We start from the raw sequence: 18,064 nt of genomic DNA, 5'->3' as shown, positions 1-18,064 counted from the left end.
CCTGCTGTAGGAAACCACAACATGTGCATTAGTGTAGATAGCAGGCTGGTAAATCTACACCGAGCAGAGGTGTCTACAGTGTTTATCAAGGACATTTGGGATTTACATGATTGGTTTGGATCTTTTCAAGTTTGCCTTAACATTACTGTAAGTTCTGGGCTGCATTCAAGTTGCCACTTTGTATATGTTATTTATATGAAGGGGCGACTGTGGCTAAGTGGATAGCAGGGCCATCTTTCAATCAGAGGGTCGGCGGTTCAAACCAGCCGGCTCTGCTAGTCGCATGTCGATGTGTCCTTGAGCAAGACACTTATTGTAAGTTGCTTTGGATAAAAGCGTCTGCTAAATGACTGTAATGTAATGTTGACAAAACCAGAACCCAGCTTTAAATTCATGTGCAACAGCCTTTAAAATAGAGTCAAAATTGATTTCACTGAGTAAACGTTGATAACATTAAATGACAATAGGAAGAGGACTTTATAAATTCACTGGAGGTGTAGCAGTCATTCATTTACACAGCATTCCTTCTGCTATAAATTCTTTCCCATATATCTCAATATTTTCTCTCTTGCCTCCAATTGTTTCTAGTCATGGTGTCTTATTTGCATAGATTTTGAAGATTTCACTGTCGAGTTTTTCAAATCTCATTTGTCAAAGTTGTCAGCACTATGAATTAAATTCCATTCCCCTTCATTGTATTGGGGCGGATGCAGATATGTGAAAATCTTTCCAAATAAAACCAAACTATGCTTTTAGTGATGAGGTAAACTGATCCTTTCATATCCATGTTCTAACCCTCTTTACCTTCCTAGACTCATATTTTCTTTCTCCTTTCTATTGCAAGTCAACTCAAGAAATGTGATCAAAATTAGATGAACCAGCTTCATCGCTGCATGTAAACTGTGTTTAATCCCACAGCAATTAAAACAAATAGTATCCCATACAAGTTACAGCGGAACAGACAGAGAGCTGATACGATGTCACATACCTGTTTAAACCGCTGCTTGTTCTTCAGTTCTCAGAGAGCTCCAGCTGTGAGGCAGTGACTGGGAGATAGAGCTCTAACATGAAGCACTTGGAGTGTGTGGGAAAGAGAGCTCTCATGTACCTTTGTAAGGGAGGGGAGACATCCAGAGGAGAGACAGAGAGAGGGGGGGATGGAGGGAAGGAGGACAAATTAGAAAAGGGCCTCCCATAATAACACTGTTAGCCCTGTGACACAGTTTCAAGTGAAGCCCAGAGTGATGAAAAACTTTGTTGAGCGTTGTCATGAAAATCATCATAGTATTACTTTGGAACGATCCATCTAAAGCTAGAAATCTTCCTCATCTCCTCCTCCTCACTATCCGTTGGCTTTTTCTTGCTCTAACGAAGGCTGTACATTAAACAGACACACAGAATTGTATTTGGCATCATAAAACAATATCCCGGTTTAATTGATACACATCATTTCACTTGGGACGTGTTATAGTTCGACGTAATTCCGCAGAGTAAATGACACACCACAATTAGCCGAATAAGTAGAGCTCTTGCAGTAATAAGTGACCTCGCTGTATGGAAAAATATTCCCTGGTGGAGTTGAATATAATTAGTGAAGAATATAGATATAGATATAGATATAAACTTTATTCATCCCCAGGGGGAAATTAGTTTGTAGCAGCAGCAATTTACGGAGCAAAATAAAATGTAAAATATTACGTATGGAAATGCACAATATATACAGTACAATAAAATAACAGAACAGATATTGAATTTGAAGAAATAGAATAATAAAGAATAAGATAAAATAGAATAAAAAAATAACATATACTGTATGTATATACAATGAATTAGAATGGTATTAAACTATATATATATCCCTCCAATCAGGTCAAACACTGCTCACTGTCACACTTATGAATGAAACAAGTCTGATTGTTCATACAAACAATCTCAGAAATGTACTTGTGTCAGTGCTTTAGGCCTTCAGTTTAGCTTTCAGTCCTATGATGGACTGAAGATGAGCTCTGTGTTCATTTGAAGAATTTATGATAAAAACCCAAATTTGATTTCAGATCTCATGACCACATATTGAGGGCAGAAACATGTCTTATTTAAAAGTTGAAAAAAATCAATAATATAGAATCAGAAACAGCTTTACTGGCCTAGTATGTGTGCATTTGACTCCGGTTTTCTGTTGCTCTGAATGTTCTCCACACAAATAAACATAAAGCTTAAAAAAGGACAAAAACCAAACAAGTTAAAATATTTACATATATATGCACAGATAGAAACTGTACTAAATGTTCTTGTAATATATGTATTAAAAGAGCAAGCGAGTCAGTGAAATGGTGCAGAGTTCAACGGGTGCTGGAATAAATGATTCATGTAACAGGTTGCTTTATATACAGGTATGTGGACATGAATATACAGTACAGCATGCTGCTTATTTTTGATGGTGATGATAATTACATGTTAAAAAGGATATCATTTATAATCTGTAGGTGCAGTAAATATTTAGGTGTTAGAGGGTTACTGACAGTGAATGACTGCTGTTAGGGTTCATCAGAGTGACGGCCTGCAGGAAGGAACTCTTCTTGTGTCTGGTTGTTCCAGTGTTCAGTGTTCTGTAGCCTCCCAGAGGGGGGAAGCTGGAACAGGTTGTGTTCAGGGTGTGATGGGTCTGCAGTGATGTTTCCTGACTCTGGAGGAGAAGAAGTCCTGGATGGAGGGCAGACTGGCACCAGTGATTGATCAGCAGTCCTGATCACAATACAGCAGTGGTCATTGCATACACAGCTGGCAGAGATCTGCACTGAGTTCACTTTCCTATTGTCAGTTATAGTCTGTTCCTGTCCTGTATCGTATAATAATTATTTTCTACATCCCATTCAAGACCTTATATAGTTGTCTGGGGGACTCGTGACCTCAGTCCTTCTAAAATCCTGGTCACTGGTTTGGACTTATTGAGCACCACAAACTGGAATCAACAGTATTTTCCGGTAGCCTTGTGTGACCTCTCCAGTTTTCTATGTGGCTGTGAACGCATCAGGAACACGAGGCGCACGCTGCGCTTACATCAAAACGTCACCGCTCCGTCTCTTTACGTTACGTAGCGTACGTACATCTAGCGTAACGTACGTACGGTGTGGCCAGTGCCAGCTGTTGGCGTTTATTCTTCCCCTGTCCGTGTACTTTAGCTCGTGTATAAAAGTCGTCTGGATCCGAGGAGCGTGCCACAGCTCCAGTGTGGTTTGTGGTGAGAGTCAACCCAGTCGGAACTTTGATATGAAGGACCACTAGCTGAGTGCTAACTACGGTTAGCTTGTTCTGCTCAGCTGGTAACGTAACGCTATCTGTTACCCTCACCAAATACGGATGGTAGGGTAACTAGCCTCTCTTAAATACCGAGCTGTTCTCGCTGTTCTCGCTGTGTTGTTACTTGCCTGAGGAGACACTCGACTTGGATAGTAATATAAGTTACAAACCGGTCACCTAACCGCTAGGGAAGAGCTCGGTAGACCCCGGTGACCTTCCGTGATAGTGAATGGACATTAACTTAATGTGGTCCTAGGACTGACTCAGTATGTCTACGGACCTATAGAGCTCCCATTCAACACGTGCAACTGGACATGTACTTGAGTTTATGGTGGTGTGTGCATTTATCAGAATGAGTTGTCGCTCTGTGGTGAACTTGGTGCGCCTTGGGACTCGAGCTGTCAGCCTGCTGAAAGGAAGCTCACTTCGCCCCTTCCACACTTCAGTACGCACCGCCTCGTCGCAGCCGAAAGCTGGATTCAAACCGGGAAAAGTAGCAGTTGTTACAAAGACGACGCGATATGAGTTCGAACAGCAGCGGTATCTCTATGCAGGACTGTCTGAAGAGGACTTAAAACAACTGGTAAGATTGGCTTTCGCTTCCAGACATGCTCGTGACCTCCCACACTGAACCGACTCTCACCGCTTCAGCTGTGTCTGTCTTGCAGCTCGCTATGAAGGGCTCCAGCTACAGCGGCCTGCTGGAGAGACACACCATCCACACTAACAACGTGGAACACATCGTGAAGAGCCTGCGGTAAGATGTGGCTTTGTCACGGGGAGATGATCACAGCCACACTCTCAAGAAGACGACAAGAAAGCTTTAGTTGTTTGCAGCAGGGCCACTGCTCTTAAACTATGGTTTTATAAATATGCGATTGCAGGAGAGAAGGCATCGAGGTACGAGTCGTGAAGAGAGGAGAATATGATGAAGAAGTAGTGCGGTGGGCAGATGCCATTATCTCTGCTGGAGGTAGGAATTTGACATTTGAGCATTTGTTTTTTTGTGATTCAGCCTCATACTGTAACATTGATTCATTACAGTATGCAGGAATGCATGCCATTCATTCCAGGGAAGTCAAACTGTGTAGATGCAGTCTTTTACGGTTAATATCTATACGTCTGTTGAATAAGTGAATGCTGAATAAAAGAATCTTCGATGTATAGAATGGGGGGGGGGACTATAACTTATTCAACCCAGGGGGCAAAAAGTCACATGAACAAAGGCTTCAGACAACACATGCAAATACACAATACAAGTTCTCTAACTGCAGTTTGTTTTGTTAGGTGATGGGACAATGCTACTTGTTGCCAGTAAGGTTTTAAGCAAGGACAAACCAGTTGTCGGCGTGAACACAGACCCTGAGAGGTAAAGCACTGAACAGAACTTTGAGCAGGGCTTGGATTGTTAAATGTGGAAAGAACAATCCGACCTGATGTACTGTGGCTCTTTGAAGCGCTCGAGAGTCCAACATATAATGTCATTACTCCACGTTGTTCCTTTTTGAACACACTCCTTATATTTCTCCCTTTCCACTGTAGGTCAGAAGGTCATCTGTGCCTGCCTGTGCACTACACTCGGGCCTTCCCAGAGGCTCTGGAGAAACTCTGTCGTGGTGAGTTCAGGTGCGTATTTACCCAAAAACAATCTCAGCGCTGTTGTACTGTGACTTTCTTCTAGTGAGAATGCTGCCCTGTCACTTCAACCAGCTTTTCCCAGCTCATTAGTGACAACTTACAAGTGAGTTACTTAGTAAGCTACTTTACTAGCAAAAGTATATATTTAATAGTAATGTCACGGGTCATGCAGGAAATCTCAACAACTTGTGCTCATTGCTCTGTCCTTAGCTTAGAGTTCAAGAGCAGTTTAATCGTGTGTTGTCTGGAAAAGTCACATGGTTTTATAACCCCACTGCTGTATCTTCAGACTCTGTGGGATCGCTTAAATCCAGTTACTGTGTCTGTAGAAGTCTAAAGGTACTAGAGGTCATGAATCAGAGATTTACTCTAAACCTGCTGCTCAGGGTTTATATTGAAGCTGGTGTCGTTGCAGCTTTTAGTGACACTCTCCTGTAAGAACTGATTTGGTGATTTTCTTATCAAAGATATCAGTTGAGATTAGTTCCTGGATTCATTTGTGATGTCACGGTCAGGTGCAGTGGTGTATAAAGTACCCAAAAGCCATACTTGAGTAAAAGTAAAGATACCTTACTGGAAAACGACTCCAGTAAAAGTAAATGTCACCTATTAGAATACTACTTGAGTAAAAGTCTTAAAGTATCTGATATTTATTGTACTTAAGTATCAAAAGTAATTTTCTGATATTAAATGTACTTAAGTATTGAAAGTAAAAGTACAAGTAAATGCTGTTAATAAAAAAAGCAAAGGCTCAGAATTATGAAGTTTATTCTTTTAAGTGCTGTGGCACCATCACCAAGGACATGGAGCTGTGTTGACAATAATTGGGTTGGCTGTGATCCATCCAGGAGCAACAATGTTCAACATGATATATTGTACATAAGTATACTTTTGCATCTACTATGAACTTGTATCATAATTCTCCGAAAAGCAATATGACACTATGAAGGAGTTGTAACAGTGCGTTTATAAGTATGCTCATTCCGACTAGAGGATGTAGAGGGCAAATGCATAATGTTGTGTTCAGCAAAAAATATCCACTTGATGCATCAGGTCAGTGTTTAGAGAAAGGACACCTGCCTTGTAAACTCCTATGGGCCTGATTTGAACACAATAGGCAAAGGTTTTGCTCAAGCTGAATCTGCAATTGGGCGACTGCTACCATCATAACTCCATCTGATCATCCACAAAATGACTCAAATATCAAAACATGATCAATACTAAAGCAGCACCGAAAGTAACAACCCAGTCATTACTTGAACCTGAAAAATGTCCTGTTCATCTTCAAAAGAAGTTGGTTTTCAAAATTGCGAGAATTCCGTCTCGCTCTTCTTGGGCTGAAGACTAGTCCTGCGATGCTAAACAGCCTTTCACAGGCCGCTGAGGCAGGTAGAGGTGTGTTCAGCTTCACACACAGCTGGGAAGGATTTCCCTAATGCTAACTCTAATGCTAACTCTAATGCTAACCCTAATGCTGCGCTCTCGCGGCTCCTGTCAATCCTATGATGTGGTGGCTAGCTAACGTTAAGTTAGCTAACTAGTGCTGCAATGATTATAGCTAAGATGACTCAAATCAACACAATCTCACAACTGTCAACACTTCCTCAGCTCACTAACTCGCTAGCGATCCACGGGTGTTGGTCTTCGTCACCACCGTAGTTTGTTTCGGGAGTAGCAGGTGCTTCCATTTCTGCTTCCATCATGAAATCAGTCATCGTAGAGTGGAATTCTACTCATGTAGCCGCTCGCTAGCTATAGCATATAGCATCCTGGGCATCACTGGGAATCTAAACACCGCGGCTTTGAGAGCACTTGTTTGCAATTGCGCATTAACGTGATTAACCAATGATTTAACTTGCAAGCTAGGACCACTGATTCACCAAACCTGCTTGTTGCAGTCTGTGTTCCACCACAGTCCCCGACGTTGGTCTCATGATTCATTTTGTTTCTAAAGATAGATTTGATTTTGTAGCGAGTAACGAAGGTTTCAGGGGAAATGTATCGGAGTGAAAGTATCAGTTTTCTTTGCAAAATGTAGTGAAGTAAAAGTCAACAGAAATATAAATAGTAAAGTACAGATATCCAAAAAAACGACTTAAGTACAGTAACGAAGTATTTCTACTTCGTTACTGTACACCACTGGTCAGGTGTACTCCTAACAGACGTACTGGCACAGTGCTGAGACAGATTCCTATTGCTAATGTTCCTAAAAATAAGTATTTTCACCTTGCAGTTGTGAAGACAACCCTCAGTGGGTGTGCATCAAACACCATAGTGTGGCATTAACACATTTAGATTGTGTCAGCCTCAAACATGAGAAAATAAAGAGGATAATCTAAGATATGATGCCAGGTCATTTACAATCCACCTGTCACGTAAAGCAACGTTTAAATGGTACATTCCCGTCCTTTGTGGGTAAATGTATTATAGTTTTGTTTCAGAACTTATTAATATATTTCTATAAACTTGATTGCCATAAAGAAACGAAATGAGTAGTCATATGTCGTCTATATTTCTTTTATGTTGTATCAAGCAACAGAGACACCAAATGACAAACTTAAAGGGGTTCTCAACAGATTTGTACCCTCAAGTTTGAGACTGAAAACAGTTGTGGATGTCTGCGGTGGCTCAGGTGGACCTGAGAAAAATGATTGGAGAGTTTTTCATTATTTAAAAAGTGAACACATATACGACCCAAGAAATGATAGGAGGTAAGACGGGGACAAAAGCAAACTGAGGAGAATAACCGTTCTCAGATTTGAATGGAAGACTGCGTTACAGACGGGGACTTTGAGTTTTAAAGACTCGTACAAGGCAGTCTAATGAAAATATGCTATGAGTTTCATTGTGGAAGATGTAAGATCCAGCATTTCTGCTGCCTGAGCCATACTACGGACTGCACGCCTGGATATCTGTGTGCTGTTTTGATTTAATCTGTGTCTTGTAAGGCTAACTTTCCAGAAGTGCAATACTAATCACTGGAGTAGCCCTTCAATAAATGTTAGGTTTGTTGTACAAGTGAACGCCCTCTGTGGTGCAATAAAGGTGCTTTCACATGTGTATCAGCATGTTTTCAACTTGACTGTTCCCTTGAAAGAAATGCCCACTAAACCCACTGGTTTAGTGGGAGCCTAATGGGCTCTGGCCTCCCCTCCTCTCTGCTGTGTTAGGTGGCTGTGGCGTCAGAGGATCCGTGTGCACTTGGAGGGCACAGGAATCAATCCCACCTCCGTAGACCTGCACGAACAGCAGCTGAGCCTGGAGCAGCACAGCCAAGCTCACCGCATCACCACCATGGACAGCCAGCAGAGTAGGACTCCCTCTGTCTGCTCTCCTGGGTCACTCTCATGTGCACGAGATGAACTGACTTGGAGCTAGATTGTCATTAATGGGCTCATATTGAGCTCTAATTAGGAAGCTCGTTCAGAAGTTAATAATCAGCTGTTATATTGATGCTCTTGAAGAAGAATGAAACGACTCAAACTTCCATTCAGTGGAGTCCTCAGTGTCACATGACAGGAGAATCCTGTTGATGTTAAATTAGTTTAAATATTGAGTGAGGAGGTTTAAACTGTGGTTAGTTCATCTGATGTTCCAACAGTGCTAACCCTTCACTAACCTTCTGTTTCTATGGTGAAGTCTGAAGAAGAGCTTTACTAAAGTTCTAGGCTGCTTTTATTGTGAAACTCCTGACTCTGAAACAGGAAGCTGTTCCTGTTTAAATCTAAGCTTCCAGTTTCTTTTCCCAATGACTGAGCAACAGCTGAAGAAGAAGAAAGGAATCAGCAGAGGATCTTTGCGTCTCTCAGTTGAACTGATGCACAGGGCTTTGTTCTCTGTCTACTAAACTCGATAACATCTGTTAGTACAGAGACCTTCTCCATTCAGACATAGTCGTCCTCTCACACAGTCCAGCTTTGTGGCAGCAGGTTATTCACTTTTGAACGGTAATGTATCCGTAAGTTGATGTTTGTATTCTCTCGCGGTTCTTCTACTAATTTGGTGACATTTCTCAGGGACAGGAATGCTACATGACAGCTTCTCCAAGACTAGTCTCCTACCAATCAGAAGCCTGAATGAGATCTTCATCGGAGAGTCTCTGTCCTCCAGGTACCTCCGTCATCCTCACTGATGCTAATACCTGTTCCTAAACATTAATCTCATCAGCCTGCTCGTCTGTCAGCACTCACCAGGATAATCTCCGTCTACCACAGGGTGAAGTTAAACGCCTTCAAACTCCATGTTAACCTCTTGCTCCATAGGGCGTCCTACTATGAGATCTCTGTGGATGACGGCCCGTGGGAAAAGCAGAAGAGTTCAGGACTCAGCATTTGTACGGGAACAGGATCCAAAGCCTGGTAAATGTTTCACTAGTGCTTCATCCTCATCCGCTGTTTATTAGAAGTCTGGACATGACTAAGAGACCGGTTCAGCAGATATTTTTTACCAAGTTGCTGGTGTATGATTTATTATTTTCATAAGAGGTAACAAGTCAGTAATGTAAGTATTTATTTGTTACATTTAGTTTGACAGAATCAGTAAAACAATGTTCCAGTGAAGCCTGATGTTCCCTACACATAACGTCTCTTCCTCACAGTGAGGCGTACTGCTCACTGATTAAACACTGGTCTCTGATCAGAGCTCTGTACCAGCTGATACCAAAGACCAGGTTTCACTATCAGGACTGTAAATGTCGGATAGGATAAATGCGTCATGCTGGCTTGCTGGAAATGTCTGTTCTCAATATGAGGCCAATTTATTATTGTACGTTCTGTAAATTCAGCAGCAGTCCTCACTATAAACATTACAGGGCCTTTAGTAACATCTAAACATTTCTGTTTCTGTTGTCTTCCTCAAATTGTAAATCTACTTAAACGTAAAGGAATACTTTGCCATTTTGGAAAACATGTTTAATGACTTTCTTGCATGGATGAGAAGAGAAGATGGATACCACTCTCACAGGCATCCATCTTCTCATTAAAGTCTTGACCTACTCCTTTTAATTCAGCATCCGTCTTTTTAGTAAGCGACTCTTTGAAGGGAGCTGTGGACACCTCAAAGAGCATTAGGTAGGCACTAACCCTTTAATACTGGAACGTGGCAGCGTGTCGGAGCCTCCATAGAGGCACGTGAGCTACGAGCACCCTGAAAGGCAACCGCCATAAAGCAACCTCCACAATGCCTTCTAATGTCTTTGAATGTCCTCAGACCTGTTATTAGAGCTTTGATCAGTGAACTATTTGTGACCGTCAGCTTTCACACCGTGATGACATCATTTTGTAGCGCGTGCACCTCGCCCAGCCTCACTACAGCTGTCCTCAACACATGTGCACAACACATGTGCACAGTCACAGCTGCACCTGCTCACGAGACCAACGGGGTCGAACAGAAGCATTGACTGAACTCATAGTGTCTCCCAATATGTGCTGACTTGCCACAGTACATCCTGTGTTGAATATGTTCTTTCTTTTGGTCAGGTCATACAACATCAACAAACTTGCTGAACAAGCTGTGGAGGAGGTTCTAAAGATCGGTACGTACGTCTGCAGGTTGTGATGTTAGAATCTAAATGAATCCAGGTTTGTCTCCCAGCACCAGACTTCTGACCCCCGTGTCTTTTTTCAGGAAAGTCTCAAACGGGTCTTGATATACCGCTTAATCGTGACATCATTGAAATGGGTGATGATAATCCTCCTTTATTTATTTTTGACTGGTACATATTTTGGCGCTTTGTTTTATGTGACGATGGCGTCTGTGTGTCTGTGCAGTTACTGATGAATACAACGAGTCTCTGGTGTTCAGTCCGGACGACAGACGTTTGTTCTACAGCATCAGGGAGCCCATCGTCAACCGAGTGTTCTCGAGCAGTCGGCAGAGAGGCTTCGCCAGCAGGTCGGTGGATGTTCCTCGGTCTCACAACAGCCAAATCACAAGCTGTGATGGTGTACCGTCTGAGTGTTGTGATGCATCTGTGCTTCAGGGTGTCTGTCCGCTCTCGGTGCTGGGACGCCTGCATGGTGGTTGACGGCGGGACTTCATTCGAGTTCAACGACGGTGCCATCGCTACAATCAGCATGAGTGAGGAGGATCAGCTCCGGACAGTTGTTCTTGAACACTGAGACGAGTTCAGAGCACACGACACTCGACTGGTTTCTCTCAAGCCCACTGTTCAAAGGGAAGTACCCCTCTAGAGCCGTTAGCCTCCACAAGTGGTGAATATTGTTATAGCTGACAGAAAGGTATCATTGTTACTAATGTTTTATTAAATGTGTGCATTTCTACAAACTGTATTTTCAAATCAGTCTCTTTTTTCCTCTCTATTCTCGGGTTATGACAGGTTATGATAATCCATTTTGTGGATACTGTGTCAAGCATCATGTAAAGTATGTTACCATTGACTGACTTTCACTGCATCAAGATAACAGAACATATCAGGTATGATTATTAGGTATAACATCATTCTGTTAATAGAAAACAATTGTTTACATTTGTATCTATTTCAGATGATGTTTTGTGATCTGTGTAGCCATCGTTAAGGATAAGAAGGAATTCTTATTGTCAGCAACTCCCAATGAGTCCCACTCTCTATCTGTCACTCAGCCCCAAGTCCAGGAGTTCCTACTGAGGACATAACTCTTATAGGACATAAAATGGCTCACAAATACAAAATGTAATTTAAAGGTTCCCTATCCAACATTCAGAGCATTAATATGTCATCAATAACCATCATCTGTGTAAAGATCTAGTGTCGTAATGTCTCCCTGAGCAGAGAGTGGTCTCTCTCCCTCTGTGTGATATCTTTGTTCACATAGCCGGCCCCGTGCATGTTGGTGCACGTGAGCGTGCCCACTGGTGAGCTCATGGCCGCTCTGCTCTCATAGTGGTTACAGCTGATGCCTCCGTCCTGACCGGCAGTCACAGAAGCGCAGCGCCCACCAACCTTCCTGGTAAACACTGTTGCTGTTAGAACCGTCAGCGTTGGGTGATAACTAATTATTATTTATCCACTTTTAATGGAATAGTATTGCGATTAATTCATATTTCGAGATATTGTGATACACAATTATATCTAATTTGATATTAACAAGTACACACTTACTCAAATGTCTCAAGTATTTCATTAAATTTAAAATATATACTCAGTCATTTTCATTTGTCAAGTATTAAATTCACAGAAGAGTATACGAAACCATGCGGTTACTTCATATAGCGACTGAATTACCAGAAAACATGTGTGATATGAAATGAGGTTTATCTCGTGATGGATTTCCCTCAATCATAGAAATGCTCTGAATTTCGTATTGAGCACCTTTTATTAAAAATGCAACCGTTACTCAGACCGGAGGAAAAAGAGTTTGTTGGGGACTATTTTCAGCAGCGGATGAATCCACATGTGTTGCTCTAGTGAGTGTTTGAGTCAGCAGGACGGTGTATGTGGGACTGAGTCTAAATAAAGTCATTGATGTGTTTTAATGGAGCTCTATGGACAGAGGAAGAAGAGACATCCACACACTCTACTTGTTAGCAGATACACTCACTGTTGCTTTGGGTCTGCTCATTACACTTATTGACAATAGGAAAAGTATAGATTATCACCAGATCTTCAAAAGTCTAATTGGTGCTTGTTTAAAGGTTTATATGGTGAACTGTTGACTAAAGATATTTTTGTATCATAGCTCATATTTTGTTCCAGCTGTTTGAACCATTTGGGCTTGGGGAGGAAGGAAGTGCAATAAAACCCCCCCATGCTTAAAGGAGCATTCTGCTGTTTAGGTCCAGAGTGAGTCTTGCAGTTGTAACCTCACAAGATCACAAATGCTTCTGAAACGGCAGCGTGTGGTTGCTGTCGACATGCCGACAAACTTGATCTCTTATAAAATGAAATGATGTTGAACCCATGGACACTAAATGCTTGAACAATGGTACATTCTAAAGACAGTTAGACCAACAGGGTGGTGTAGTTGTAATGATTTCAAATATTGAATATGAATCTAGCAGGTCTCTTGTATATGCTTGTGATCCCACTTGATCAGTGAGACGTTGGTGCACCTTAGACCACGTGAACCAGGAGGGTTCCTTCTGAGGACTAGTTTACAAAAGCATCAGGAAATTGTGATCTGCAGCGTGCCAACGGAGGGTTCCTCATCAATGTCATGTGTCGGTATGTTCCCATGTGTTTTGTTTTGTCAATCAGATAAAGTGGTATGAAAAATAAATGCTTGTGTGCTTATTTAAACTCATTACTGCCTCTTCTTCATTTACAGTAGATTTCTTACTATTGCAACACAAGATCTGCTCTAGTTGGTGAAATAGAACAATGTCACTGAGCTTTGGTAATTATCCGGAGTACTGAAACAGATTTACTATTGATTTATATGAAGTTTCATTCACCTCCACTGTATCATGGTGGAGACGGAAGGATCTTTGACGGTGTTTCGCAGTCATTTTGGTACATTTCTCAAATCATCCTAAACATTTGCAAGTGTATGTCTCGGAAAAACGTGTACAAACGGCACCACAAAAACCTGCATCCTGCTCAAAATCCTTTTATCGCTCAACAGTCAATCTGTATCTCAATGAGTGTCGGTGACAGAAGTGTCATCGGTAACAATCCAGATGGTCTAAAGGCCTGGCCATGTTGTCTCTAAGTCTGATAGTTTCTGATGACTTGTGGGTAAAAGGCTGCACCTACTCTGACCGACATATCCCCTTCAACAGCACACCGTTACACATTACTGTATGTGGGAGATTAATTGCCAGAGATTGGCCAGGATTCCCATTCATGCCTTCGCTGTCTGCTGTAATTTGTTGACGGACCATCATTGTGCTGTGAAACTGTCGCTTTCTTTTCTGTATCGTAAAGGAACAAGATGTAAACGTAGGAAACCCCTTCGGCCCGTCCACCTTCCTCCACGCAGCCTCACTACTCCTGTTCTCGCTTCCTGGCTCCTCCGGTCACTAATCCCAACGTGGTGTTGTGTCAATACTTGTCTCTCAATCACAGTTCAGGCGATAAACCTCTGAGCTGTTTTAGAGAACTGGTTGATCGAATGCCTCACACATTCCCATATCAGTGAAAGTCCACATTCACATGAGAGCAATTCATCAGCTCAGGACACATTTATGCAAGAAATGTGTATCAAATATGCTTGACAGGTTATGTCATTACATACAAAATGGATGAAGCATCCATTTTGTTTGTAATGACATATGAGCAATGAACTGTTGCCTAAATGCATTAGGAGGTAAGACTCAGTCATCAGGGAACCAGAATAATACATTTTGATCAACATAATATATTATTCAAAAGAATGAGGAATGCTTTTCAAGAGACAGGATGATGTGGAGGTTGAACAAGTAGTTCTGAGGTCTTTCAATCCTTTCTTTAGAGGATAGTTAAGAAGAAATAGCGTTGCAGTTACAGAGAGCACGATACGTAAATAAACGGCATATGTTGAAACCCTTCCATTATCCTCTTCAATCCATAACTATATACATTGTGAAACGAGGGATGTGTTGTACATTAAGATGTCGGGAGGCATTTCATAAAGTTATCTAACTTCACACAAAGGATCTATACATTTGTTATTTTTGTGATTTCAGTTGTGATCTGAGCGATGTACCAAAGCGACTGGGAAAAGCTGTAAAACCCGATGTTTAGTCATTTTAATTTCCACTGCAGACACCTGTTCTAATGAATGTAGTCATAGTCATGCACAATGCTGTTAAATATGCCCAACATTGTGATGTCCAACTGCTGGCCACATCAGTCTGTTATTGCTACAGTTGATCTACTCTGGAACACACATGACCTACTGCTGTATATTCTATAACTGTGACTGAATACATTTTGACTGAGAAGCGCGGGTGTAAATAATACAATGATGGCTGAATTCCATTTAGCTCCTGGTATTCATGGCTCACTGTCACACTGCCATGGTTTACTGGGACTTTTCATTTGAACAATGTTATTAGTAACACTTGTGCTTTTCCTGCTCTGACAAGTCAAAAGACCTGTTCTCATTCTGTGTATGTGAGTTTTGTCTTGATAAATAAAAATCCTTTAAGATCCAACTAGCCAATATTTCACAAAAAGCACAGATAAGGAAAAAGTTTGTCAAGCAGAACGTTGTCTTTCCTCACCCATTATTGATCATCTCATGACCCCTCAGATTTATAGTATGTTGTGACCCTGCGGAGGGTCCCGACCCTTAGGTTGGAAACCACCATACTAAACTAAAATGCTGCTTACACAGCGATGCCTCAGTATTAACTATCTCATAGTGTCATATATATATCAGTTACAGGAGACATGTTACTGCAGATCCACTCTTTTAAAGGTTCTAAATAGGAGTGTGGGAGCATTTCGATTGCCTCTCAACGGCTCTCAACATGGCAATGGCTGAGCCGGGTGACTAAATGCTAACGGCGCTAACAGTGAAACGCTCGTGCTTCTTGTATAGTATTTGTGTAATTAATCACAGGAGTTTAGTCTTTAGGAGTTTATCTATTATCAGTTTTGTGTTTATGCATACAAATATAGGTATGCGTGTTCTGTATATATAGTATATGTATACTATATATACACAGAGCATGTGAATGAGATTTTTTGAGAAACAGCCAGCACTTCAACCAGGCTCAACACAATTATTTTAAGGTGGTTAGCCTAGCTATGATGCTAACCGGCGCTTCAAACTCACGCGTTTGTTCCCGTATTCCTAAGGAAGGCTACCCGGGCAAGAAATCCTGGTTTCAATTTGCTTATGCATCGTCAGATTCAATCTTGGAATCTTTTTTACCAAAAATTACCAGTTTTATAAAAATTGGCCCAAACATTTTGGGTAAGCTAGCTCCTGCGGGGCCGATCTCCCTCTGACAGAGGAGCAGAGCACAGAGGGGCTTGTGGAGGCTGATTACGGGCTGTGGGATAGAGCCAGGTGGCTAAGAGACAAGTAGGGGAGCAGAACCGGAGGGAAGGGGGCAGGTGTGGGGAGTCCAACCCGCTAACGGACATGCTCCGATGTCCACGCAGCCTCTGTGGGCCCTGACGCTCCAGATTTTTACAATTAAAACATGAAGTTTATTTTAGATTTAGACACAGTTAAATTGATGGCATATATTCTCGTATTAGAGGCTCCACTGCCATAGGGGTGACTGTGGCTCACTGGTAGAGAAGGGCTGTGAGAAATAATCCAAAGACAAGCTGTAAAACCTGGTTTTAAATTTGAGTGAAGCAACTCTTTCATTTCCACTGCAGACAAAGGAATGTACTCATAATCATGCATGATGCTACTAAATATGCCCATAAAGGTTAAAGCAGGGTCGTCCTACAATCAGAGGCGGTTCAATTCCCGGCTCCACTAGTCCATGACCATGTGTCCTTGGGCAAGTCATCAGTGTATGAATGGGTGAATGATGACATGCAAGTACTTTGAGTGGTCGGAAGACTAGAAAAGAGAAACACAAGTACAGTCCATTTAGCAATTATTTTACTCAATTTAAATTTTCATAAAAACTAAATATTTAAAATCTAGTTAATTCGTTGCCTCAAAAATGTATTTAATGAATTGATTTATACAAATTGTAAATAAAACCCCATGTTCGCACCGTGTAGCTTTCCTTCGGACTACGGAGGAAAAACGCTCGCTGCCGTGGCTGAGTGTCGGTTAGCATCTTAGCTAGGCTAACACCCACTCTTACCATTAATAGTCACGTTTCTTACTGCTTTTATTATCATTAATCTATTATATCCACTGCTGCCGTTATTAGTAGTCATTTCTCTATTCTGCCATTATTACTACTCATATGAATCATTGATGTCATATGCATTGAATGTGTTGTAACTGTTATGTTCATTCTGTACACATGACATCTATCTCACTCCATCCTGATAGAGGATCCTCCTCTGCTGCTCTCTCTAAGGTCTCTCCCTCTTTTCTCCCCGTTAAAGGGTTTTTGGGGGGAGTTCTTCCTGTCCCGATGTGAGGGTCCTGGGACAGAGGATGTCACATGTGTACAGATTGTAAAGCCCTCTGAGGAGAAATTGTGATTTTGGGCTTTAGAAATAAAACTGAATATTAGCGTTTAGCAGTGGTGGGCCGTCAGGGCCTGCAAGGCCTTCTCTGCTGGCCTAAACAGAATCACAAAGTTATATCTATTTTATAATCTAATAATTTTTCTTAAATACACTACATGTATTATAATTTATAAAAATATTTTTCCCATTATCTTATTTTCTCATTGCACAGCTACTGTCTTCCTCAGTTGCTCTGCTTCCAGTGCAGCTTGTTTTAAGTAGAGCTTTTATCCAATCAGATCTCACCTCTGTGTCTCTAGGTAAGAACAGAGGCAGAGGCCTGCAGAGTCTCACCTGCAGCCAGTGCAGATTAAAGTAAATGGGGACGATATTGTTGATTGTCATAGTGTTCAACCAATCAGATCTTTAGTTTGACACGTTGGGCGTATTCTTTGACGTGTCAGAGCCTTCTAGCTGGCCTATAATGACGTCAGCATTACGTGCAGCTCAGTGTCCATGTGCAGCTCTGCAGTGAGGTGATTGGTCAGTGGGCGAGCACGTGACTATTGTGAACTGAAACTTAACTTGCCAGCAGAGCTTAGTTGGAGGAGTAAGAGTTCAAATTGAAAGAAATAACATTTTTAGGGTTTTGCTTGTAGTTTATTTATTTTTTTTTTAACCTAGCTGTGTTTTTTTTTAACACTCAATGGCTGAAGGAGGAGAAACAGATTTAGTGGCGGAGTTACTGACAATGCCTTTCTCAAGAAAGGACATTTCAGGAAAGCTGGACATTGTAAGAAATGGTCAGTCAACCACAGCTGGCAGCCCTGACTCAGCCAGGAAAAGGATTTGTATGAACGGTATTTCTTGCTGACAGCTTGAAATAGCGTTGCACATTTTATGTCTGGGAATGTGTTTCATTTTAACTGAGCTCTTGGTGTTTGGAGCTACGCTACGCTAACCTGAGGACACCATAGCATTTGAAAACTTTTGGAGAGACTCGAGTGGATCTACAACTCAACGAACACGGTCGCAGGGAAACAGCTCCACAACCGCGGCCCGGCGTGCGGTCCATACCGTTTACCCATGAGAACAAGCTCAGACACAGAGCAG

At 41.7% G+C, this 18,064-nt stretch overlaps 1 protein-coding gene across 3 annotated transcripts; it reads left to right on the top strand.

Moving 5' to 3' along the window:
• The first annotated feature begins 3,100 nt into the window (after positions 1 to 3,100).
• nadk2 (NAD kinase 2, mitochondrial) lies at positions 3,101 to 11,225 on the top strand. Of its 3 annotated transcripts, XM_076079520.1 has the most exons (13): positions 3,101 to 3,880; positions 3,966 to 4,054; positions 4,182 to 4,270; positions 4,585 to 4,666; positions 4,840 to 4,923; positions 8,106 to 8,273; positions 8,435 to 8,440; positions 8,989 to 9,045; positions 9,198 to 9,293; positions 10,413 to 10,468; positions 10,561 to 10,614; positions 10,704 to 10,827; positions 10,916 to 11,225. In XM_076079520.1, exons 1-13 carry the CDS (start codon positions 3,626 to 3,628, stop codon positions 11,052 to 11,054), a joined length of 1,299 nt encoding a protein of 432 aa, XP_075935635.1. In that variant the 5' UTR covers positions 3,101 to 3,625; the 3' UTR covers positions 11,055 to 11,225. The 3 variants fall into 3 exon arrangements, with proteins under 3 accessions (XP_075935635.1, XP_075935633.1, XP_075935634.1); XM_076079518.1 differs by lacking the exon at positions 8,435 to 8,440 and having other exon boundaries at positions 8,106 to 8,245; positions 8,952 to 9,045; positions 9,150 to 9,293; XM_076079519.1 differs by lacking the exon at positions 8,435 to 8,440 and having other exon boundaries at positions 3,102 to 3,880; positions 8,106 to 8,245; positions 8,952 to 9,045.
• The last annotated feature ends 6,839 nt before the right edge of the window (positions 11,226 to 18,064 follow it).

Source organism: Anarhichas minor, unplaced genomic scaffold, assembly GCF_050575085.1.
Source record: "Anarhichas minor isolate MPS153535 unplaced genomic scaffold, ASM5057508v1 ptg000073l, whole genome shotgun sequence".
In the NCBI taxonomy this organism is placed as follows: domain Eukaryota; kingdom Metazoa; phylum Chordata; class Actinopteri; order Perciformes; family Anarhichadidae; genus Anarhichas; species Anarhichas minor.
Note: the sequence above shows the minus strand (reverse complement) of the source record. Positions and strands in the feature narration are given on the sequence as shown.